General features: G+C 40.0%; 2 protein-coding genes across 3 annotated transcripts in view; one reads left to right on the top strand and one right to left on the bottom strand.

Annotated features, from left to right (window-relative positions):
• Window positions 1–10063, bottom strand: part of LOC109477470 (ATP-dependent DNA helicase DDX11-like) — a 35266-nt gene extending 25203 nt beyond the window's left edge. The window contains exons 1-12 of the mRNA XM_019778753.1: window positions 9937–10063; window positions 9185–9327; window positions 8536–8654; window positions 8239–8344; window positions 7972–8061; window positions 7505–7662; window positions 7284–7320; window positions 7051–7158; window positions 6620–6713; window positions 5888–6093; window positions 4159–4311; window positions 2763–2809 (exon numbers count right to left, since the gene is read on the bottom strand). Of these exons, the coding sequence (XP_019634312.1) occupies window positions 2763–2809; window positions 4159–4311; window positions 5888–6093; window positions 6620–6713; window positions 7051–7158; window positions 7284–7320; window positions 7505–7662; window positions 7972–8061; window positions 8239–8344; window positions 8536–8654; window positions 9185–9310 (1244 nt within the window). The 5' untranslated portion in view covers window positions 9311–9327; window positions 9937–10063. The remainder of the gene's footprint in view (window positions 1–2762; window positions 2810–4158; window positions 4312–5887; window positions 6094–6619; window positions 6714–7050; window positions 7159–7283; window positions 7321–7504; window positions 7663–7971; window positions 8062–8238; window positions 8345–8535; window positions 8655–9184; window positions 9328–9936) is intronic.
• A 173-nt stretch (window positions 10064–10236) lies between these two features.
• LOC109477546 (N-alpha-acetyltransferase 15, NatA auxiliary subunit-like) overlaps window positions 10237–25758 on the top strand; it is a 20772-nt gene continuing 5250 nt past the window's right edge. Inside the window, exons 1-16 of one of the 2 annotated variants that reach the window (XM_019778859.1) lie at window positions 10237–10414; window positions 11631–11715; window positions 15898–16002; window positions 16555–16643; window positions 17168–17236; window positions 18126–18260; window positions 18786–18933; window positions 19383–19502; window positions 19822–19917; window positions 20523–20629; window positions 20985–21057; window positions 21419–21588; window positions 22108–22260; window positions 22753–22881; window positions 24120–24333; window positions 24810–25087. In XM_019778859.1, coding sequence (XP_019634418.1) covers window positions 10361–10414; window positions 11631–11715; window positions 15898–16002; window positions 16555–16643; window positions 17168–17236; window positions 18126–18260; window positions 18786–18933; window positions 19383–19502; window positions 19822–19917; window positions 20523–20629; window positions 20985–21057; window positions 21419–21588; window positions 22108–22260; window positions 22753–22881; window positions 24120–24333; window positions 24810–25072 — 2010 coding nt within the window. In that variant the 5' untranslated portion in view covers window positions 10237–10360 and the 3' untranslated portion in view covers window positions 25073–25087. Of the gene's footprint in view, window positions 10415–11630; window positions 11716–15897; window positions 16003–16554; window positions 16644–17167; window positions 17237–18125; window positions 18261–18785; window positions 18934–19382; window positions 19503–19821; window positions 19918–20522; window positions 20630–20984; window positions 21058–21418; window positions 21589–22107; window positions 22261–22752; window positions 22882–23212; window positions 23342–24119; window positions 24334–24809; window positions 25088–25758 lie in introns of those variants that run through there. The other variant, XM_019778861.1, reaches the window with a different exon arrangement.

Raw genomic sequence — 25758 nt, 5'->3', positions numbered from 1 at the left:
CCTATATACCGGTCCATGTACTGGGTTTATATAAGTGTATGCGGATTTTTATTTTCTTCATTGGCTGATAATGTGCCCAGATCTAGAGGGTCTAAACTGTCAGAGTTGGGATTTCTTTGCACTCGTGCATTGTGATTTGACTGACATTCTGAAAGTATATATTATTTCTAAATGCCAAAATAGGTTAATTTTATATTATTTAACACAGAGCCTAGGTTGTCCTTGCCCCCATAGTAAGGTTTCTATGAACAGTCACTGCAGACGCTGATGTTTTCTAAAAGGATTGAAAATATGATTCCCAGGATATCTCCTGAACTGGGGAGACGACTAATTACCAAGTCTCCTCCGAAAGTCAAAGGCCGACGATCTTTTGTCTTTGAGAACATATTAAAACATCATCTTAATCCAGAGCAGATTGGGTAATCCGCATTCTTGGCTTCCTCCTCAGCATCAACTTTGAAGGAGAAAGAGAAGATATTCCAGCCATTTTCCCCCGAGGACGTGTCCTTGCGAAGCGTGACGTCCTTTCAGAGGAAGCGATTGGCAAACCACCAGCCGGCTCCATTGGTGAACCGCGCCAAGAACCCTGCTGCTAATCACGTTAAGACGTACTTTGGCATTAAAACTTCCTCTTGAAGATAGCGATCTGACAACATGCTGCATTTCATCTTCAATGGCTGCCTGCCTTGTGGCCATCTCTTGGCGAATACCTTATCAGTTATGAGGGAATGCTTTGCCAAAAGCCCTGTTTAAAAGTTAACGATGCTGTTTAAAGATTTCTTTCTTGTCTGATGTAAGGATTAAGTTCATTTGGAGAATGGGGCTGGGTGGAAGCCATGGCTAGCATTTAATCCCTGCAGATGTTGAATACATTGTGCGATAAATTTTGTATAATGCTTTAGCCGGAAGCTTATTTCTTCATCTCCATTCAGCTGGTGTGTTATGCCAAATGGCGGTTATGTTAACCTCCTTGGTTATACTGGCTATAACTGTTACATGTACATATTGTGTATTTATTCATCTATCTATTTATTTACCAAGTCTTATTAAATTTTAACACAGCTGAGCAGCCCAATTTGATTCTGTTGAATAGTTTTTCAAGGGGACCCAGACTACAGAGATTACATGCATATGGCAGATTTTAATATAAGTTAGCACAAGCTCATTCATCATTCATCAGATTTTGTAATAAGCAGGAATATGTTGCAAACTCGACGATGAACGTTTGTGACATTTGAAAAATTTTGATATTCTTTGACTCAAGTGGAGACTTGATTTACACGCGGGTAAAAACCTAATGCGTATAGACGGGAGCGCACAAATCGTGCGCATGTGGAATTTTTTCCTGCGTAAATCGTCCTGCTTTGACGTACATGTGTGTCAAGAACGTATATTCAGATTGTACGCCAGCCCTCAAGGCACATGTAACGTAAGATATGAATGTACGCCCCTTTGCTATAGTGTCATTCTAAAATTATATTTCATTTTTTGCAAGATTTATGAAGGTTTCCCCCCAAAAAAACACCCCTATGCTGGTTGAAAGACAGCATAGGGGTCCAAATCACAGAATAGGGGGTCCAAATCACAGCATAGGGGGCCCCTACATGTATGCTCAAAAGACGTGTGGCGAGAACACTGGGTACATTCTTGATGTACATCAAAGCAGGCAGATTTACACGCAGGAGTAATTCGACCTACCTAGTTTTCGTACGTTTGCGTGCATACGCAGTTTTTGTACCGTCAGGTTTTTGCTGGCGTGTAAATCGGGTCTAACAGACTGAAACCACTTCTAGCAATAGACTGTCTATCATTTACTGGGAGAGAAAAAGGTTAATTGCAATGACTCCCTCTATGCCCCTATCAAGGCCATGTCAAACAGGCAGGACCCTAATGTGAGAAAACCTCAGACAGATAATGTGACGGTTAGACAACAGCTTGTTAGAAGAATCACGAATCACCACCTTCCATCACAAACGCATTACCACACTTGTTTAGAAGCCTTTCAATTGTGCCCTTTATACTGGGCAGCAGAACGTACTGCGCCTGTGCAAAAATCGGATTTTTTTTGGTTGGATGTTTGCATAAGAATTTTGCCCGTTGCAGACAATATCTTTTCTGATACAACATTTGAAAACTATAAATATATTATATATGTAGGATGTCATCCTTCATTCGCAAATACAACCTAAACAAGATGATGTTGAAGTGCTATGCTAAACCCTACATCATGAGTTCCTCGCAAGCACAGTATGTTCTGGAAACGTGCTTCATTCCACTAGACAAAAAAACAACAACAAAAAAAAAACAGAATGTGGCAGGTTTCATGGTCATCAGGTTTTGTTGTGATTTCTTTAAGAAATGGAAAGCTACAAGGGTGGCTAACTGTTCTTTGCAATATGGACATATTCGGACTAACCCGAAATCGATTTCTTTAAATTTAGACACTGCAGCCAGTTTCCTTACCCAGGCAATACCCGAGTATTCAAGACTGCAGATGGTCGAAAACTGGGTGAAAGTTCACTTTTCTCACACCTGCATGTTTTCAGTTCCAATTCGACACTTCACCAATCCACGTAAGATCCAACCGACACAGAAACATCTTAGCAACCGGCTTGATCTAAATGTTCTGATTGACAGAATTGTTGGGAAATTTGCGAACGAATTGTTCCGAATTGCTTCGAATCTGGTCCAAATTGGTTCGGAATTCGTGGCATTCCCGGAGAACAGTTAGGCAGCCCTAAGCCCTTACAACGTCAGCTTACTTGTATCTCTGTGCGTACTGGGTGAGTTGGGAGTAAGCTCGGGCAATCTGAAACAGATGGAAAGATTCAATGTGAGGAACTTCTGTTCGACATGATGCACTTATCAATGTCAAGCACACGCACACGCGCGCGCACACACACACACACACATACACACACACACACACACACACACACACACACACACCTCTTGATAAGACACCACAATAAAACTGTCCGGGTAGGCTGCTTCAAGATTGCAACGTATTGTCTAAGGCTGTGTTCACAAATTTAAGGATGATATCCCGTCTGTAGTTTTCAAATGTTGTGTCAGAAATGATATCTTATGCAACAGACAAAATTCTGATGCAACATTGACCAAACATCCGACAGACACCATGGTGTCTAGCCTGGTTACCAAAGCTATTTCATCTGCTGAATCTCTTTTGTCCCCTCCGCAAGTACAGAAACTCAGCAGCTAAAATAGGTTTGGCAACCAGGCTAGGAGATGTCTCTCTTAGCTGCCAGTGTTCAGCAGAACTGACAGTGATAAACGGTCCAGTAGAAGTTAGAATGCCAACATGTTTCATTTAGAGAGAGGTTATCTAAAAGGACACATGTGCTTAAATAGGATCATGGGGGCTAAGACCATCCGGTTAATTCAGGTGAGATGATTTGAGCAGTGAATCAATTTGTACAATAAGAACCACATGTAGCCAGGCTGCATTCCTGGGAGGATGATTCCTACATGCCACTTGCTTAAGGCACAGCTTAGAATAGGTATTGATGTACATGTATCACCTTAGAAACAAGAGAAACAGGATGTTTTTGTCCGTTTACATAACATGTAACAGCTTTGATCGCCAAAAACAACTGCAAGCTTAAGGTTATTTTCAACTAAAGACCTTTTACCTTAGTAAGGATATGGCGGAAAGAGTCTATTATTGCTGTACAAGTTCAGGTTTATAAAGGTTTAGCAAACATGTATCGAAAAACCTCTGCACGAAATGAGAACATTCATGACGTTGCTTCTCAAACATAGTTTTCTTACAGGAAAATCATTTTCAATAATGGAATGATTAGAATATGATGCTGGAGGTTAAACACATGAAAGGTAAGAAAGAAATAATTCTGGATGCTGGAAGTAAGACACATGAACTTCGTTCAGTAATCTCAATCTGGTCAGACAGTCTGACTCAGATGTCAAATTTTTAATCCATTGGTCTACCACATTGGCAGAATGTACTGCGTCTGCATGAAACCCAAAATTATCATGGTTTCTGAAATTATCATTGCATCCTCACATACACGAATACAACATTAAACAAGATGTTCTGCCTAAGTGCTATGCACAATACATCATGGGTTTCGCGAAGGCGCAGTACATTATTGTGCCTGTGTACTGTCCAGGCCTTACCTGTCCTCCTGTGATCTCCACACTGTGGATGCCAGTGATGGTGTCCACCAGGTTATGGGCCTCGTCAATGATAACCACATTCCCTGCCAGTTTGATACCCGTGACTTCCCTGGTGTGTTTATGTAGCAGGGTGTTGTATGGGAGGGCAACTAGCTAGAGATGGAGGGAGCAGAGAGATACGATTTACACGCGGGCAAAAACCTTATGGCATGGAAACAGCATATGCAAGTGAGCGTACAAAAACTACATTCAGAATGTACTCTACGATATACCTCTGGGACTATCTCAATGTATGATCTTGACGTACATGTATGTCATGTTCGTATGCGTATGCAGTTACATTTTGCCTGCTTGTAAATTGGGTCAGACATTTTTACCCTGGTTGACAGATTTTATTTTTGATTTTTATATATTCATTCATCTATTTCAGAGGAACACACACAAAGAAATACAAATCCTGATAGAAAAGTCTGGTTGAAAAGCCAGGTACTTGTAGGCATGATTCTTTCCAGTTCTCTTCTGGGCTGGTGTTAGTAGCTGGTAATACTGTAATTTGGTATGTCCAAGGCAATGGTTTGATAGTCATTTTGTGCATCATGCACAGTCTGGACATTTTTCTTCCGTGGTGGAATGACAGATTTGTTTTCATCAGGTCATGTCAATCCAGATGGGGGAGGAGCTTGTTTACAGAATTGCCCAGCTTGCACTTGGTTCACTCCGGATCAAACCAGCATGAAATGACAGTCTTAAGGTCCCTGAACATCAACCTCACCCACATGTTCCTGATAAATTAAGAGCCCTGAGTTACAGGCCTGACAATAAAAATGACCCGTTGAGACATAGGGCTCCAAATTCATTTTTGAAGGTGTACAATGTAGAATGTGAGACAACCTAATTGTAAACCTTACTGCCTCTCTCGAATCTGAAACTATATATCTGATCTTCAAAATCATATACAAGAAATACACAAATAGCTTTGTTATTTTTTCGGACAGTTAAGGTTAAGGAAACAAGAAAATACTGTATACTAGGTTAATCTTTATATACATAACAAATATATTGGTGCACAGTGGGCTTCCAGTCAAACCTTAGGTGCAAAAAATTGCATCTGCAGACAGTATTTCCAGCCCTGAGAAAGAAACACTGTTCTGATATTGATGACAAGCAGCCCCCTCTGGAGATTTCTGAACACCTGGTAAATTTTGCCAGTGGATGGGACATACTTGGAATCATTGCCTGCTGTTGGGGCAAAATTTTGATATGTGATCGTCGTAAGTCAATCAGGCCAGAATTCAGGCCAAGGTAGGAGGGTAATTTGGACCAACTGCTTTGCAAGACCAGTAACCCACCACATAGTATACTGGTAACACACTATGTCTATTATTTTTGTATTTGGTAAACACTAGCTGTGTCGAAACTTTACTAAAAAAAATGTTTTGTGGGCTGACACCACTACTAACCATCTACTGTATGTAGTGGCCATGCGTGGCCCAAGGGCAATAGAAACGGAGATACTAAAGTAGGCAATGCCTCTATTTCTATACATCAAAAGGTGTGGGAAGGATTTTAAGTCCAACAGATTTCTTTTGTTTGATTGACTTTTTAAAAAATTGATAAAGAGAGGTCATTACATATATGTAAGCAGAAGCTTTTATATTTTATTGTTATGTATTTATTATTTAATTAGGAACAAATAAACATAATAAATAATAAACAAAAAGTCCCCGACCTGTGCAGCTGGTATGGAGTATCGTGTCCCGTAGTAAGGACAGGCTTCCATCTCACGTCCCTTGATGACAAGTTGTTCGATGTCCCGTACTTCAGCGAGGACCTCGTCGCTGTAGGTGGGGATGTGCTGATGGAAGGGACAGCCTGCTGACAAACTTCTCCTCTTCTTCCGCTTCGTGTCATCATCTTCACCCTTTCCCCTGGAATCTGGTCCAGTCATGTGTTTTTGTTTCAGATACACAGCAAAGGAAAGCAGAAAGGTGAGTGATTTTAAACCAGTTTAGCTTAGTGAAGTCTTACCCTTACACTGACAGATAAGACAGATGCTATGGGTATGTACAATAATACAAAAATTCCCTTAGCTATTTTCAAGAAGCACAATGAGCAGTGGACCACAGCTTAACGCCTGGTCCTAAGGACTGCATTACACTTTCCAGTTGTGTGCATTACACTTCCCAGGTGAGCGACAACAGCCGGGATTCAAACTCCCAACCTCTTGGTCCAGGTCCACTGACAACTGGACTGCACAAGCTACTAGTACATGTATTTGGAAGTCTGACATATCCAGCAGCGAAGAATTTCTTAACCTTCAGTATGCCAAGATAGCCATTTGGCACATAATTTTGTATTGGTAATGGGGTTAGACAGCAGGAAGAAGGTATGTGCAATTATGATTGCAATTTTTGACTAATCATAATTAAGATAATCTTTATCATCATCCCTTAAGACGTACCTTCCTTTTTCTTGTTGTTCTGCATCTCCAGACACCTGTCGTTGACGAGGTGAGCTGACCCCAGCTTCCTGACAGAGTCATTGATGCACAGATTCTGTGGAAAAAAGGGGGTATTTCATAGGCATTACTTACCCTAGCAGCTTTATGTAAAACTGCAGAATACATTGTTGAGCAATCTTTCTTACTGAGGAAAATTGTTTGCAATGGCAGACGATACATTTACAAAACAATAACTTCTCTTTCTTACGATCATAAATTGAACTTTCTTGATAGAGATGGGTATATCCATCTGCAGCCATCAGAAGATAACTCAATCTTCCAACTTAACACAGCATAGTACAGAGAAACAATTTGCTAGCCATCAATAAATTGATTGTAGTAGAAGTTTCTCCAAAACTACAAGCGATGAAAATTAATGTTAAATGTCAGACCTGTCTGGATCCCAGAGACACCACCCTCACATCCTTCCCAAATGGACTCTTCTGAACTTCTCTCACAAACTGGGCCAGCTGGGAGTGGGTCCGGCTGCAGTAGTAGATCTAATGCACAAAAGCGCCACCTAGTGAGGGTCCGGTAAACTACACTACAGAGACAGACTGTCATGTTGTTGTATGTATTAGAGATTTATTAGATATGACAGACATGTTTGTATAAAGAACCTTACCTTTGTAATGTGCACCTCTTCTTGGTCATCCTCTGGCCTGCAATGTTTATAAAAGATGTCAGTGTAAGTCATACTTTTTTTAAGAATGAAACATAATTAGTTCTTGCTGACATTCTAGTTATTCTATTTTATATTGTGCACCCAAAAAAATTTTTGGGCACCAAATTTTGTAAGTTGCCAAAAATGAATTTCAAGCCCTGGACACTTCAGTGGCACACAACCTTTTTTGTTTCGGCCCATCCTCTTCATCACTTTTGTAATCATCTACTAGAAGTTCTGCATCTTCCTCTTTCTCAGCAGGCCCATCAGTTGTTGAAGTTTCATCCTTCCCCATGGCAAAACCTTCCTCTTCTTCTTCTGACTTCTCACCATCTTTTCTCTGTGAAGAAAGTTGGTCAGCTTTGAAAATGATGCAGGCTGACATATTGCACCAGCATTACCATTCAGCATTTCCAAATAGCGTTTCTTAACTTTTGGTACACTAGTGGAATAGGGATTTAGTTACCAATTCCAGATTACTATTTCTATGCCCAAAAAGTATCAGTGGTGGGACAAACATGTCAGATTATGAAAAACTACCATATTCGAGGGTTAGTTTTTGGAAAACTTTATTTTTCTATTTTTGCTTCCTGTCTCTCTGCAGTACCCCAGGGTATTGCAACCTTTAGCAGTGAGAAGCTTTAACTACCTTTCGCTTGTTGGTGAACAATTTTGCTCTGTTGTTTTTCCTGATTTCTTGAAGTCTTGCCTCTCGCTTCACCTTGGCTTCTTGTTCTTCCTGTTCATACGACAATAAGACATTTAATATGAAGTTGAGGAAAATACACAATTGTACTTGGTAATGATACTTTGGAAGCTGACCACATATGTACAGTGTACATATCAGTAACCAGTGGACAGCCAATAAATTTGCCAGATTAGAAATTGAGAAGTTTGTCTGGACAGAAGAACTTACCCTTGACTTTAAAGTTCTCTCTTCTGCCTCCCTTTTCTTTGCGAACTGTTGGACCCAGTCTGGTGCTGCTGGGATGGTGGGCTCTGCTGATGAGTTCTTTCTGATTTTGAGGAAAAAAAGTGATGCTACAAAATGAGATGGATGCCTGCTGGGTTCATTCAATCAACCACTGTCCACCGAGGAATCAACCAGGTCCTCAGATTTTGTTTTCATTAGGTTTTTCAGTTAACCATATTTAAAGGAGAACCAACAAATCAAATTGGTGTGGCCTTAACCTAAACAAGTGGTGGTACTGACTCTTCTGTGGCTGAAGACGGCCGAGCTCCTTCTAAGATTTCTTCTACTTCTCTCTTCTGTCTGTCCTCGTGGTCCTGTAGCCACTTAAGAGCTCCACAGATCAAACTCAGAGACTTGCCCTGCAGAAGCAGAATACAAACAAATCTATAGTATAATAATAATGAAAATGAAACTGTTCTCCGACTCAAAAAGAAATTGACTTGGCTGAATTTTTGACCAAATCTAGATCTCTTGATCTTCATCAGCTATCTGACCAAGTTCTGGGATTTTTCCGTAGGTGTGACGTCAGCATTGGGTCAAAGTTTGCTGGAAGTTTAACTTCAGACCAACTTTGACCCAGTGCTAACTGACATGTACGTAAAAATTACAGCACTTGATCCAAATGAAGTTGAGTTGAGGAACACTTTAATTTTCATCATGTAATTTACTGACTCTGATGAACTTTAATATTAATACAAATGAAGTTTGCTATCTTGAACAAAGGCCAAGTACTGTATTTAATGTAAGAAACAGGAGGAGCCAGTAAAAACCCTTCGGCCGAGCGGTTAGAGTCTCTGACTGGGGCCCGGGAGGTTGTAGGTTCGAACCCCGGCCCGGGACCAGTGGGTTTTTACTGGCTCCTCCTGTTTCTTACATTAAGATGACATACTGTGCCTGTTGGACTCTCAAAGATCCCGACTTTCCCTTCCTCAAGAGTTTGGTACAGTTTTGTCATGAAGCCTTTCTGGATGTCGTATGGTTCAAAAGGGAAGGGAAACTCCTGTGGAGGTTCCATGGCTGCAGACTGGAAAGCTGTAATGATGAAGGTATAAAAGAAGTTAAAATTCTTCCCGCATCTTTCTGTGTATTGGGGCAGTGCCCATCTGCGTTTCCAGAGCCCTTAGGCAACACATATACCACTACAGTAGGTGACTTTTTTTTTATGAATTATAGATGCTGAGTGCTAAATGAGAATCATAAATTATGCAGTACTCATATGTGCCATTTCTTAAGTCTAAACATTTATGCAAGGGTTTGTTGTTTAAAATTACTTGATCAATTCAAAATATTAAAAATTATATTATTAATCAGGGAAGTGCAAAATTCGATGGAAACCGTTCGTGTTCGTACGTTTCAAAGCTATCATCAAAATTCATAACGACAACATAATATGCATAATTTCATAATCGAAATAGTTCCTAAATCAATAAAGATCTTGATCATAGAGTAACTTTAAAAAATTCATATCGTGCTAATCTTATGTCATATCATGGAGTTAAAAGATCTGACTTTTTAACTCCATGCCCATGGTCATATCATATCAAGGAGGTTCAAAAATGATTTTAAAGAGACTCCCATCAAAATTATCAAAACCAACAATCTGGTACGATCTGAAAACGTAGAAGACAAATTCATACTCACGACTACACCAGAGATCAGTTATAAAGCAAATGAGTTGATTATTCCACTAAAATCAAGCTCTTTACTCGTCGTTGGGCAAGAAAGGCAAAAACGTGAACGTAACGTCGCCATTTTGAAAACAACCGCGCCAAATCTGAAGGAAGGTCATAGGTCAAGTCCATAGTTTTTGTGATTCTGAATAATTTATATCTCTGATCATCTTATGGTAAAAATGTATTATGATTATGATAATGAAGAGTAATTGGATTGAGTATTTCTGAGAAAACGGATTTTCTGTGAATTTTTAGGACTGGTGGCATTTTTTACGCCTGCGCAGTGGCGTGGTCGGCGCCATCTTGCGAGTTTCAGACACCGCGTGGTTCATTCTCTGTCCAAGTCCGGGCGTTCTCCCTGCCTTCCTCGGCTCAGCACCACGCCAGCAGCCATGGCGTCCACACCACTGCCTCCCAAGGAAAACGCTCTGTTCAAGAGAATATTGGTGAGTGCGCACAGGGATGACAACCGCCGTTTGAAATATGCATGTTGTCCGTGCTGACTTAGCACGCACCGGTAAGGGTGGGGGGTGGGCGGTATGACACCAAGAGATACGTTTCGACTTCTCACTTTGTAATAAAATTCTCCATATATTTAGACTATCGCTTCCCTTACAGACAGCTTCCGTTAAGTACTGTAAACGTCTCTTAAGGTTATAATGTCGCTACGACACGGGGAATATTAAAAACAAGAGTCAAAGTAGCAGAGAAGAAAACACAGAAACGTTCCAGTGTGTCAGCCTCTTTCCTTATATGCTTCCGCATGACATGGTGAAATGCGTTTGTGATGAATGACTGCTAATTTGCAAAATACCGCAACTAGAGCACGTCAGGGCAGCTAGACCGACCAAAACAAACCGTAGAAAACTATTAAAAGCTAAACCACAACCCCTAATAATCAGCTGTAAGTGTAAGCTGTATATTATACATAAATCATTGGCACATATTTTTAAACCCCAAATGGTGGTGAGAAAAATTATGCATGCACCTGTTCAAATACATCACAATACAGAAGTATGTATACTTCTCAAATATTCTCTGTTGTGACATTGGTCAAAGGGTTCAGTAGGCTACATCATCAAGTATAACTAAGTTAGTGCAACACTCAATACGTACTAAAACCTGGCACAGTGACAGCTAAGATGAAATTGCATGTAGTGTATACCTAAAATCATCCTTGGCTTGAAAGTTAACGGTAGCAAGTGTTATTAGAAACATACCGGGGGATTCTTTCTTGTTTTTGCAATAGAAATATAATTAAATAAATCTGTGTAACTATGTTGTATTTGTCTACAAGTACATACAAGTATGTAATTCCCAAAGTGATTAGACAAATAATGGTTGTGGGTGGGTGGGGGCTGGTCTTTCAACATGCTATTTTAAGGGAAATTTGAATAAGTTGCCATCAAAATTTAATGGATTTTAAATGGAATCTTGATGCCAAGACATACAGTTGTATTCTTGATGTAACAAAGATGCTCTTACACCCAAGCTTTGTACAAAGACTTGACATGCTATTATTATTATTAAGTTTAGCTTTAAGAGGTCATTAGGCTTTTTCATATAAATTATATGTATCATGTCAGGGCTCAAAATATTTTTTTGATGTTGTTCCAAATAGACCCTAATTCAACTTCTTGTTGGTCCTTTTTGTTACTTCAGAAATGCTATGAGCAGAAGCAGTACAAGAATGGACTTAAGTTCTGTAAGCAGATCCTGGGGAATCCCAAGTTTTCTGAGCATGGAGGTAAGTTTGAATTTTTTTTTTTTACATGAAAATCATCATTTATGAGTTTTAACAAACACCAATGACACTTGATAAGTGTCTCCATGGAGGGGTGCTGTATATTTTCAAGAATTATGGTTTTATGTGCTATCTGTGTTATCTTTTGATAAAAAAATGAAAGAATTATCATACCCTTCCCCACCATAAGTGGTCTTGCCAGTCAAATTTTTCTTGTACAAACAAAACTAATAATGATACTGATGATTATTATCATCTATTGGCACCCCTGGGGTTTGGGGTAAGTACAGTCAAACCTGTACTAGCGGTCACCTTGGCATTGCGGTCACCCGGCCATAGCGGTCGGTTTTTGCCGGTCCCTTGAATTTTTCCCATTGACGTAAGCATTAAGAATCGCGTATATAGCGGTCACTGTTCAACGCGGTCAGCGGTCACCCCATTCCGGTCCCGCCGGCTGTCAACATCGCCGATAGCGGTCACGGCTGGCCGGCTGTTACCCGCTAAGCACCACGTACGTAACACCACCCGTGCACCCGACCTCGGGCTACGGCCGTTAGGACGTTCAATCAAGCCTTGTGATAATTTTGTGGCCGCTACATTATTAAAATGTGAACTGAAATTAGACTCCAGATGTGTATGAAATAAAGGAAAACTTGATTTTGACACGAAATTTTTGCGGCCGCTCGTGTTGACGTCTTTGATATCTGAAACACCATGTCGTGCGTGCCGCGGTGCTTTCAGTGGACTCGGCGAAGATTGCGGCAATCATCCTTACAAAAAACTTACGAATATCCATATTTGATTTTTCGATTCCTTGAAAAGCATAAATATGTGGCCAACTTCCCTTTTTCACGGGCATAATTCAAGAAATTTGGGCTGAGAAAATGCGTTTCGTGATTTTTCAAAATGGCGCAGGCAGCTCGCAACAATCAGGTCAATTGGGGTCATCGGAAGACTCCATTGGTTTGGAGGTAGATTTACCGACTTTTATTAAATTTTATAGCATCGAATAGCGTGATTACATTACAAAAATATTTGGAATACATTATTAAAACTAATTTCCATCGTAAACTTAAGTCTGTAGTGAATATTCTACAAAATATGTAAGCCTGAAAGGAGCACTATTTTTGTTGACCACCACATTGGCATAATGGCAGAGGCAGACAACCCACGCCGGAATAAACCCAAGCCGTAAACAAAGCAAAGTTTTCGCTACGTTTTCATGTTCAAAAATGACCAAAAAACGGAACATAAACGGCAACAGATGAACAATTATTTTACTGTTAACTAAATGGACAGCATCTTGGTACAAAAAATATTGTTTACATGGTTGGAATTCGTTGTGGCGATGTCGGTCATGCGAAGCACTCACCAAAGAACAAAAACGTGGCGATGTCATTCTCTTCCACTTTTCGACTTACGGTACTAGTAACGTGGCGATTGCGGAGAAACGATGGCAAAAGCGGAAAGACAGACGTCGAACTTATTCCACAAGGTGGATGTGATTCAAGATTTTTCAACTGACAGCGAGTGAGAAGGAATTATCGGTCGAAGGAGCTTAGATTAAAGGAGTTTGCAGTCGGAAGAAACATGGCTTGGAGTCGACAGAAACTTTGTTGCTTGATTCGCTTTCAAGTTTTCTGTAGGTAAACATCGATGTTACACGTATACAAGAACAGTAAATGGCAACCAGTGATTTTGTATATTTTAGTGGGAAGGTTTCATAGTCCCAGTAGATCAACTGAGTATCATGTCGAGTGCATGCAGTTTTGATATATAATTTTTTTCAAGCCCACAACTAAAGCAAAAGAACAACAATTGAATTATAACATGTAATGTTACATTTGAAAAGAGACTTACCTGTGCAATGAATGTTTTCATATGTTTGAGAATAAAGACATAAATACATCTTTGTTCAATGGTACTGAAAGCATGTGTCACTTGGGGGGGGGTGCGGGGGCAACTAACCGCCATTTCTCTATAGTGGTCACCTGGCCATAGTGGTCAATTTTGGCCAGTCCCTTGAGTGACCACTATAGACAGGTTTGACTGTACCTTCACCTCCGAACTCCACTTCTGTCGGTCAGCCATAGCTGCTTTCAGAAATTCAGAGGCTTTAATTACATTGTACGGTTTTTAAGATGCACTGTTATATGGTAGAATATTTGACGTCTTTCATGGTTGGTAAGAAGTGCAGGATAAACTGGAAAGTTTAACATCTACACCAGGCCTCCAGGAAAAGTCAATTTTCTGGAGATCTTTCCTCTTAGCTGCCACAGGATGAGTGAAGAGATCAAACTGCTGGTCATGAACACACAAGACGACACTTGTTCCACCCAAAGTTGAAACTGTTCAAAAGAAGCATTCTCATTTCTTTCGGGCAGGTCGCCAGAATAAAGTCAGCTGTTTCTTGCCAAGAAACACAATTAGTAAAAGAAAACCAACCTGATGGCCCTCCCATACTACTGACAAAGCCAAAAGCCAGGCTATTGGGAAGATATTATTCTTGTACCAGAGCTGATCAATGACAGTGGTTTGATGTATAGATCCAAAATGTAAAGCGAAGTCCAGAGAATAAATTATCTAACAGCTACTTCACAACTTTTTATCCAGAAATATAGTCTGCAACATTTTGCCCAACATATTGAAGGAAAATCAGAGGTCTAAGATGTTTTCCAGCTTCTCTGAAGATTGTAGGGATGTCACCATAGATTTGGAGGAGTGCCTTGTGTGCCTATCAGCCTATTATACTTATAGATCTGTATCTGCTGAAGGTCAATTGTATACTGACAGCCGTTTTGATATTCCAGACGCATCCTTTATAGATTGTATTTCTAACATGTATCGAAGAAGGATCCTTGCTGGTTGTCTGGTTTATACTAAAGTTTTCCCCAGAGACCTTCTCATGTTGATATATTTTTTATACAATTTAGCTGAACTGTAGAACTTCAATATATTCTGGGTCACAATATGACCCTTATGAGCAATTCACAATATATATTTATCATTCTGCATACAATTTTGTTACTCTAGTCAATATCTTGTTCAAGATTCTTTGTGCATCTAATTGGAGCCTTTCATGAAAAATTATAAAGTGAAATATCGATTTATCACAGAAACCTGATATATAGCATAGAGATTCATGTATCATTCAGTATGTAGCAGGGATAATAACTTAAATGATATTCGTCATTACATATTTTACATTCAATTGAAATGAAAGGATAATTTTCATTAAGAATTCTCCAAAGCTACAAGCTATATTTAGAATGATATACTTCTACCAGAAACCTCCTTGATTTTGTAGAAGAAAAAAATGGTCCATGAGTAAATTGTACAGTCTCCAAGGATATTGATGATAAGGCTGACCGATTGGCCTACTTCATACTTGTGTAGTATCTGCATGTTGTATTAGGTTAGTTCTATACATAACAAACACTGGGCTGTAGTCTCAGTCATTCTCCACATACCCAGGCTGCCACAGCTCCTCTCTGTGTGGTGACAGGTCCCAGCACGTATCCGTGTGACCTCCTCAGGCTGAATCACTGTCTAATGTAGTTTTATCATTTTGTTAACTGCTGAAGCTCATCTTCTTTTCTTATGGAAGATGGGGGGGGGGGGATAGATTCAACTGAAAAAAGATCAGTGAGAAAAAAAATAGAACAACTTAAGATTGCTCCCATTTTTAGATGCAAGTTCCCTTTTTGCCCTGCCTTTTTGCTTATTTTTGAGTAAAAAGGGAAGTGGCTTTGTCAATGACATGAAATTTGCTTAGGCCTAGGGGAAAATGTTGTGTTTCCTGCCTGTTTCAGTCCTTAAAAAAGTAGGGTCGGTAGGTAGAGATTATCTTTTTTTCTCCTTTTTTCATTAGACTTTGGCAATCTCCAGGGATCCAACTTACACAATACAGTTTAACAAAGTGAAACTTGCATGAGAACACTTATATTTTCAATGTCAATGTTGGAAAACCGATTATACAACGTTTCATCATTCAGGTGTCAGATCATGGAGCTAGAAATGGTCAAGCACTTTAAACCCACCAAAAAAAGACTAGGGTCGCCAGCTTTTTCTAGGGTTGGTCGGGAAACAGGAAACACAACATTTTTTTCCTTGGCCTAAGCTGTGTAGCAATGCAAAAACTTCTTTTCCGTTCTTGGTTTAACAATGTCTGTGTTATTTTTGCAGAAACCCTGGCTATGAAGGGCCTGACCCTGAACTGTTTGGGGAGGAAGGAGGAGGCGTATGAATACGTCAGAAGGGGGCTGCGCAATGACCTGAAGAGCCATGTCTGTATCCTTCCACCGTGCATTTGTTCAATACTTCTCCAGTTGTTAAAAAAAACCATTTTTGTCATACTGTATCAGGTATGAAACTGACATTCCTGATAGACGCAATTGAGTCATAATTTAATCTTGAAAGTCTAGGTTGGTAATGGATGCTACTTGAAAAATCTGACTGTTTTCAAAATCTATCCAGTTATCTGAGCAACTGTTTTCTTGTGCATCTCATTACATGGATTACATCTATCAATGTTAAACTCCACAATTTGTAAAGGAATGACAGGGCTCAAAATTCATTTTTGGGAATAGGTGCACTGGTGCACCTAACCTAAAAAATTAGGTGAACAAAATATTTTTTGGGTGCACCATATAAAACAAAACATAATTATCTAGATCTTACTACTTCTCTTCTGAGCTTGAATCTGAAATGGGAACTTCAACTGCACACTTTGTCACGGTACGAGCAATCCACCACTTCTGTGACATTTACATAGATAGCTTTGTTCCTTGTATATTATCTGGTGAGTGCATGGTGTAGTTTCCCTTGACACAATTTCTCCAGGTTGGCACGTGTTTGGACTTCTCCAGCGGTCAGACAAGAAGTATGACGAAGCCATCAAATGTTACAGGAATGCACTTAAGTGGGACAAGGTAATGCTTTGCCTTGCAATGTTTTCCCTTTATATATCCTAGCTTGATGAACTTGATAGTGATGAGTGGCAGCTAATTTTGTATTCTGGATCTGACGCATTCGGGACCCAAAATAAATCTTGTAAAAGGAGAATAGGGTCATTACGATTTTGTAGAAATGGCTATAAAGACTGTAAATGTTGATGGTTGTTTACTGTTGAGGTTTTTGCGGTAAACTAGCCACTGCAAATGCATGACACTACAATTATGTGTTTCCAATGTATTACTACTGTACTCTACAGAATTAATTTAATTAAATTTTTTTTTAATTAACTTAATTGTGAAAACGTCCTTTCCCCCTCTACTTCAAAATGAGGCACTCAGGAAAATAAATGAATTTACAGTGCACACAACAAGAACACAAAGAATTGATTCAAGGAGAATTGCAGTAAAAAGGAAATCAAAGAAAAAAGCCATAGCACATCATCTGTCTGCAATTTTTATCTTTCCATCATGTTGAATTTATGACTTGTACCTTACTGTAGGACAACCTGCAGATCCTGAGAGACCTGTCCCTATTGCAGATACAAATGAGAGACCTGGAGGGGTACAGGGTAAGTTCTTTGTTTGCAGGGCCAGAAATGCTTTTTTCTTCATACCTAAATAGATAAGTTCCTTTATACTTCATTCAATCAATACACAAACTTAATAAAAGCCCACATGTACTAGGTCCTATATGAACCCAGTACATGTACATACATGTAAGCTAGAGCAGGTTATAGGTGCAAGTAGGAATCAGAAATACCTGCACAGTCCCAATATTTGCTGAGAAAAAAAGGAAGGAAGAAAAAGACAGATTAGGAAGGGAGAAAAGCAAGAAAAAAGAAAGACACTGTCACTGAGTCCAAGGCAAAGGTTGCAAGGACAAGGGGGTAGACAGAAGTAGATTTTATTTTGCCAGAAACATACACCAATTTCAAGATCTGAAATCTTTACCAACAGTCTGAAGGATTGGGATCAATACATGTATATTCTGTCTGATGCAATAGACTCCATGCATTACCCTGTGTGAATAATAATCAGGACATGAGTACTGTACTCTGATCATTTTCATGGGAGGAATGTGACTGAAATGAAAAGATAACCAATGCAAACTGAATTTGAGCAAGATTAGCATGTCGGCAGAACGTATTGCGAATGCACGAAACCCAGATTTTTCATGGTTTTTGTTGGATGTCTGGTAAGTGTTGCATCAGAATTTTGCCCATTGCAGACAACATTTCAAGACTATAGATGGGATGTCATCCTTAAATACATAAATTTGACCTTAAACAGAGACGTTCTACCGAAGTGCTATACATTACGGGTTTCGGCCTGATGTGCTGGCAAGATTCATATGAAACAAGCATTGCATTTTTGAAATGTTAGAAAGGTTCTCCTCAATTCCGCTTTCAAGCATAAATTATTTTTGTTCCAAATGTGATTCGTACTGTTATTTTTTAGGATACAAGGTTACAACTTCTCCAGTTGAGACCAGCCCAGCGAGCGTCGTGGATTGGATACGCCATCGCGTACCACTTACTCAAGGACTACGACATGGCACTCAAGATCCTGGAGGAGTTCAGAAAAACTCAAGCCGTAAGTTTGCTCATTTTTGTTGGGGTTGGCAACTACAAAATGTATTTATGTATGTAGTAGTGTATTATGATGTTGGACTGCCATTGCCATGTTGTATACCATAATTATGTGTAAATTAGGTGGCAAGATGGTCTTGTGGTTAGGGGTGTTGACTCAAAATTGGAAGTTTCTGGGTTTGAGTCAGGCCTCAGTGTTGTATACTTGGGAAAGGCACTTTACACCTATTCCCTCACTCTACTCTGGTTAAAAATAAGTACTTAGCATTGGCTTGTGATGTCCTCTCAGATAGGATGTAAAGCCAGAGGTCCTGTGTTTGAGGAGAGCCACACCTTGAGCATATTAAAGATCCCACCACACGTATCAAAAAGAGTCTCCTTTCCAGTGTGAGTGGCTCAAACCTCAGGGTTGACATCTTAAAGGTGATAGTCAGCTGTTATATCAATCCTTTTCACAAATGTGGTAAATCTTCATAAATAATAGTATAATTGTGCATGATGCTAACTGTTGCCATGTTATGTTGTGCAGGTGAAAACTGTGGAGTATGAACACAGTGAGCTGCTCCTGTACATGACCATGATCATGAAGGAAGCAGGGATGGAGGAACAGGCGCTCAAACACCTGGAGACATACGACAAACAGATCTGTGACGTGCTCGAAGTACAAGAGAACAAAGGTGACCATTTAGTCTACTTCTTACAGAACACAAGAAAGTTTCCTTATTCTATGACTTGCAACCTTTAAAGACACCCAAAGCAATTTCAATTTTCTTGTCATTTTTTAATGTAGTAAGTTGAATCAATCCTATCCCATAGCGCACTGATATCTGTGAGGCAATAAATGCATATTTTTTGACAGAAAACGGTTGCTTAATTCCGTATTGTAGGTTGGTTCTAGCTGTTTATTAGTGGTACAAAAAAAATCAAGGGACTCCTCATGTAGCTTCTTTTTGGGCTATTTCAAATGCTTCAAGAATAACTATAACTTCAAGTATAAGATGATGATGAAAATGTGCTAAAGAAATGGCAGTGAATGTTACTATCAGATTTCCTCATCCAGAATATTTGACTTTTTCTGCCCTGAAGTTTCATTGCATGCCTTTAATTGCTTTCCACGTGTTTGCAGGAGATCTACTGTTAAAGCTTGGCAAAAATGAGGAATCAGAAGCAATCTACAGGGAACTTCTCCGTAGGAACCCAGAGAATAGAAAGTACTATGAAGGCATTGAGGCAGCTAACCCACCAAGTAAGTCACTTCGATCATAGATAGATGTCCAGGTGGAACATTATGTGACTATGTTTACCTTCACAGTAGGAAAACATTGTTTTTGCTCTGTTTCTCTAAACAAGTAGTATAAATAACCTAGACCAGATGGCTGTCACCATGGTAACTGGTGCTGTAGCAGACACCCTGTGGTGTTGGATTACATTATGTAGGAAGTAGCAGGACAGGGACTGTGAATATGAATATGAATGTTTAGATGTGCATATGTGATATGTACTTACTTTGTGTAAGCTGTTGTATGAATTTCTATGTGAGTTTCTGACATGTTTTTTGTCCTTAGAATCAGTAGAGGAGAGACTAGACCTGTACGTGAAGACAGCGGCCATGTTTCCCCGCTGTCAGTCAGCTCTCAGGCTGCCACTGGACTTCACCACTGGTAAGCCTGATATTGGTGGTGGTTTTTATTAGTGTTTTCATCTCCTTTTAATATCTGGTGACTGCTACTCTTCCAGGTGAGGAGAACATACTGCATGCAATACTTCAAACATAACATGAAATTACACACAAGGAAACACACATTTCTTAAGCACATTGTCAGAACGTACTGCGCCTGCGCAAAACCTGTAATATATCATTTATAGCCCTTTGGTGGAACATCTTGTTTAAGGTTGTTTTTGCGTATTTAAGGATGACATCCTGTCTATAGTTTTCGATTGTTGTGTTTGAAAAGACATCGTCTGCAACAGTCAAAATTCAGATGTTGACCAAACATTCAACAAAACTGTTTAAAGTTGCTGTACATTCTACCAACATGCTCATCGCATACAATGAATTCAATTGATAAAAGCTTCACAAGTTCTACAGAATTGAGCCAGTTCAAATGTGCTTTAACGTATGTGTTTCAACTTTGGGAATTTTGCATGTTTGTCATGTACCATGTGTGTAGTACAATGTACATGAAAGCTTGTCTAATACAACAGGAGTGGGCATTAGACCTTGTTTTTCTGCTATGTCTGGTAATGTGAACTGTCCTTGTCCCAGGCGAGACGTTTGAGCGGATGGCTGACCAGTACATGAGGAAGGCCCTGAAAAAGGGCGTACCTCCACTCTTCAACAACCTGAGGGCTCTGTACCAGGACAAAGACAAGGTGGGACCAGGTTTTGTTCACACACATGACAGTTGAGCTTGGAGGTCCTGTATTAGAGTAGAGCCACACCTCAAGCATGTTTAAGATCCCACCACACTTCTGAAAAGAGTAGGGATTCTTCAGTGTTACTGTGAGTGGTTCAAACCTTACAGTCTGGTCTTAAGCAGCTTTGTGTACTTCCTGCATACAAAACTGGTGTGTTATGACTAAAGGTGGTTTACTGGTAATGCGAAACAGACAAAAGCTCAGCAATTAAGGGTAATCTGTGCGAAATTTTACATCAACGTTAGAAAGATCTCCTTTGACCTATTTGTTTCACAGTATCATGGCTAAGATCTTTGTTTCTAAATTTCAGGTGGCAATAATAGAGAGATTAATGTTAGGGTACCAGGACTCTTTGAAGACTTCGGAGAAGTTTAATCCTAACGGTAAGTAAAACTTAATAACATTCAACTAGTCTGAATTGGTCCATCCAGGAAAGATTTTCAGTTTGCCATGAAATAGAGCTGAAAATGCATGTACAAGTTGTTCAATTTAGATATCTACCTGTACATGTCCATTTACATGTGTTTTTTGAATTTGTTGCATGGACTATTACATAGCGCCACCTTTGAAATGTAAAAGAAATAATGGCAATGGTTTCGGAACAGTTTTTAGTACGGTCGATAGTTTCTAAATTGGTGCTGGTAAAATTTGTCTGGTGTAGGTGAGTTTCAATTTTACCAGCACCAGTGCAGGTATGCAGAAAAGTATTTTGAGCCCTGTTAAAGTGTTTTTTTGATGTTCCAGATGAGGGTGAAGCTCAGCCCCCTACAGCCTACCTGTGGGTACTGTACTACCTGGCCCAGCACTATGACCACATGGGGGACACCACCAAGGCTCTGGAGTACATAGATTCTGCAATAGAACACACTCCTACCCTTATAGAACTGTTTGTGGCCAAAGCAAGGATATACAAGGTAGGTTAAATTTGAATTTTTCAATGCATTTTTCACAGATAAAAGGAGCAGTACTAAAAAAAAGGATTGTACTGCATTGAAAGTTCTAAGAAACCAGTTTTTGAGTTGGTGAAAGATTGTGGCTGCTGTCTGAAAGCTACTCTAGTTGAACTGTTTCATCGTGTATGTAACTAAACGTTTAATCCTTTATATACTAAGAGTATATACAGAGTGGTGTCAATTGGCAGTGGCTAGACTAGTTGACATGAGATTGAGAGGTCACGGGTTTGATTCCTTGCTAGACATTGTATTCTTGGGAAAGACACTTTACATGACTTTCCTCACTCCACTCAGGTGTAAAATGGGTACCTGACTTTGATTGGGGAGGTGAAAGGCAATGGAAGGAGAGGGATGGGCTCTACCTTCCAATACTGTACCCAAGATACAGTGGATTAACAATTCACTGTACCTAAAGCCTCAAAAAAGGGTAAGGGACTATTTTATACCTTTATACTAAGAAAAGTCTGCTTGATTCTTCAGCATGCAGGAGATATAGAGGAGGCAGCGCGCTGGATGGACGAGGCCCAGTCTCGGGACACAGCGGATAGATACATCAACTCCAAGTGCGGCAAGTACATGCTGAGGGCTGGCAAGGTCAAGGAGGCCGAGGAGATGTGCTCCAAGTTCACCAGGGTGGGTTCTGGGGCACGATAAGACTAGCTGCTGTTTAATGAAAAACTGTTCTCTAATTCAAAAATAGAGAACAAAATAGAGAATATTTTGGCCTTCATCAGCTGTCTGACCCAAGTGCTGTGGACACGTGATTTTTGTGACATCAGCATTTGGTGATAAATTGAAATATTTTAATGGAGAAAATCTTCGTGTCATTGTAATTTACATCCACTTTTCAACATATTTGTGCAATGGAGCTCACATTTCTGACATTTACGGTTGGTGATAAAATAAGCCCACACCAGGCACACACAGTTTGTGGTACCACCACAAACTACCAGAATGTAAACAAGCATGGCTGACAACTTTCTTTCTAAAGTAGTGACCAGAAAATTTACTTTTTGTACCATCCTAGTTTAACAGTTGTGTATGAATATCCCATATGTTGTTTTAAGTTAATGGGCAGGAAAAAACACTGTAGTTGTTGCTTTCTTGAAAAACTAACGTGTGCAGGAAGATGGAGAGGTCCTGGAGGTGCTGAATGAGATGCAGTGCTTCTGGTTTCTGCAAGAGAGCGCTTGTGCATTCCACAAGATGGGCAAGTATGGCGAGGCACTGAGAGAGTGCCACAAGATCAACCGGGTAAGGGGGAGGGGGGCGGCATGACCACTGTAGCCTACTGAAACGATCAGCTTATGAAGGTTGACAGTTGACATAAATGATACTTTCTGTACTGTACTGGCCTTGTATTTAACTCTTTCAGGGCGGCAAACACAAAAATATCCTGGATGAGGAAATCACATTTTTGTCCCAAAACAAAACTACGTCCTTTTATTTTTTGATGCCACCAAAAAGAACTATGAGTATGACTATCACACTCAGCTGTCAATCTCCATTAGCATAAGGTCATCACAGGACAACGACCTGTAGTAACCTCAGCTCAGACTAACCCAGCATGGGTGTGCCTCCCCAGGAGGGTGTGTCTGCCATGGAGAACCTGAATGAAATGCAGTGCATGTGGTTCCAGTCAGAATGTGCTGGGGCCTACCGACAACTCACCCAGTACGGGGAGGCTCTCAAGAAGTGCCACGAAGTAGAGAGAGTGAGTTTCACTTCATGATATGCTTAACAGCGTATCAGCAAAACGTACTGCACCTGTGCAAAACCTGTAAAGTATTGTACATAGCAATTAATAACAGAACATCTTGTTCAAGGTTGTATTTGCATATTTAAGGATGAAAAAAACATGTTTTTTTTCAAGGTTATTTGCAATGGGCAAACTTCTGATGCAACATTGAACAACATCCAACGAAAACCTTGAAAATTTTCGGGTTTTGCGCAGGAGCAGTACGTTCTGCTGATGTACACATTATCACAGCATGGGCACATTAATCATTGTTCACATTTGTTGCTGTTTATTGTACTGTATAGGTTAATGTGCTAGACTCTGCTCAAAATACCACCTGCACATGCAGGTTAGTGCAGGTAAAATTGGAGCTGTGCAGGTATTTCTGATGTCTACCTGTACCTAACCTGCACTGTACAAAAGAAATACTGTTTACAACACATTACAAGAAACATGCAAAAGGCCACCAGAAACCTATTGGTTTTTCTTAGGCCCTAACTCATAATGGCCTCATTATTAAAATTTCAAATACAGCTCATAACGTGTTTTGACATTTGTGACATACATGTACATATTGTACGATTGATAGTAAACTGATCCAATGCATGTAGCTCGACCCACATCTGTTAAAAGGTAGAAGTGCAAAAAACTTCGAAGAAATTCAAATAGTTAACAGACATGTAGCCGCTCTCTCATCAGTTGAGCTGCTAATTATGATTAACAGTGAAAATTGGTCTATTCCCTTGGCCCACAGCATTTCCAGGAGATTGTAGAGGACCAGTTTGACTTCCACACCTACTGTATGAGGAAGATGACCCTGCGAGCCTACATCAGCCTGCTCAGGCTGGAGGACATCATCAGAAAACACCCCTTCTACTTCAAGGCTGCCAAGCTGGCCCTGGAGACGTACATCCACCTGGTGGACCACCCACTGACTGACGAGGACAAGGCAAAGGATCTAGAACTAGGTTAGGAGGAATGGAAATTTGCTTCCATTCTTCGTTTTGTTTCTTCTACCGAGGCCAATTTAACTTGTTGGTTCTCTTATTTAAAAAAAAAAAATCTGAATCGAAAGGACATAAAAAAGGCCTGAGGATATCTCGTGATAGCCCCATTGCTACAATAACCCAAGGCAAGAAACCAGGGTGGTTTCTAATTCACACAATGAATTTAAACTTTTAATCAAAGCACTGCATTGATAGGTGGAAAACTGTATCAATAAGCAAGACAAGGACTTCATTCAAATATAGGGGTCACACCAGAATTTTTTTTCAAATTGGAAAAAAAATGAAGCAGGCAAATCTGAGAACCAATTATTGATTTAATTTGTGTGGTCCATGGAGCTTTAAAAAAAGTTTCCTTTTGATAGTTTGGTCATGTTGTATATGTTGTCAATGATTTTTTTTTCACGTTTGTACATGTAGCTATGTTGTTTTTTCTTCAGAAAATTTGAGTCCAAAAGAGCTGAAGAAGTTGAGAAGTAAGCAGAGAAGAGCTGCCAAGAAGGCGGCCATCTTGGAGGAGAAGAAACACCAACAGGAGATGCAGCAGCAGAAGGGCAAACGCAAGGACCCTGACACGGAGCAGGACGGTCCTAAGGAAGATGACTTGGTGCCTGAAAAACTGGCCAAGGTAAGTGGCAGTCATATTGGTACAATGAGCATGTCCATGTCGGCAGAAAGTACTGCACCTGCAGGAAACCAGTAATGTATTGTGCATAGCACTTTGGCAGAACGTCTTATTTAAGGTATATATTTCATCTAGAGTTTTCAAATGTTGTGTCAGAAAAGATGTCTGCAACAGATCAAATTCTGATGCAACGTTAACCAAACTTCCAACAAAAAACAGGAAAATTCCGGAATGTGTGGTGGTGCACTATGTTCTGCCAAGGTGCTGGTATAATGATACTTCATGTGAAAATGAAATATGTGTATGAAGTAACTGTTAACGGGGGGTGCCCTAATTCCGACCCATCCCTAATACCGAACTAGTTTGAAAAATCCTTGTTGCGGCGTTATGCATGGGAGCACGTGCCTAAAAATAACCACAAGAATGGACAAAGTTTTTGTGTTGATATCGGTAATCTCACAAAGTTTGTTTTAGTTCATACACTCCGACAACAGACGAGTCTGTGTGAATTCGACACTTGTTCAGGGGTTGACGAGCGTGTCAAAAATGCAGTTTTTGCTTTTCAAACAGCCACTTTGGAGCAAGTCGTGTAATCGTAAAAAGAGGACTTGTTTGGGACAAAAAACAGTTGTAGATTGTTTTAGTCATAATTTGTGTATTATAATTTCTAAAGTCTCTTCTCAGATCGGCCTGTGTTAAACACTAGATCGGGATTAGGGCACCCCTGTTGCGATAGAACGTTCCACCGGCAAAATGACCAAAAA

Source organism: Branchiostoma belcheri, unplaced genomic scaffold (assembly GCF_001625305.1).
Source record: "Branchiostoma belcheri isolate BF01 breed outbred unplaced genomic scaffold, Haploidv18h27 scaffold40, whole genome shotgun sequence".
NCBI classification, from domain to species: Eukaryota; Metazoa; Chordata; class Leptocardii; order Amphioxiformes; family Branchiostomatidae; genus Branchiostoma; species Branchiostoma belcheri.
Note: the sequence above shows the minus strand (reverse complement) of the source record. Positions and strands in the feature narration are given on the sequence as shown.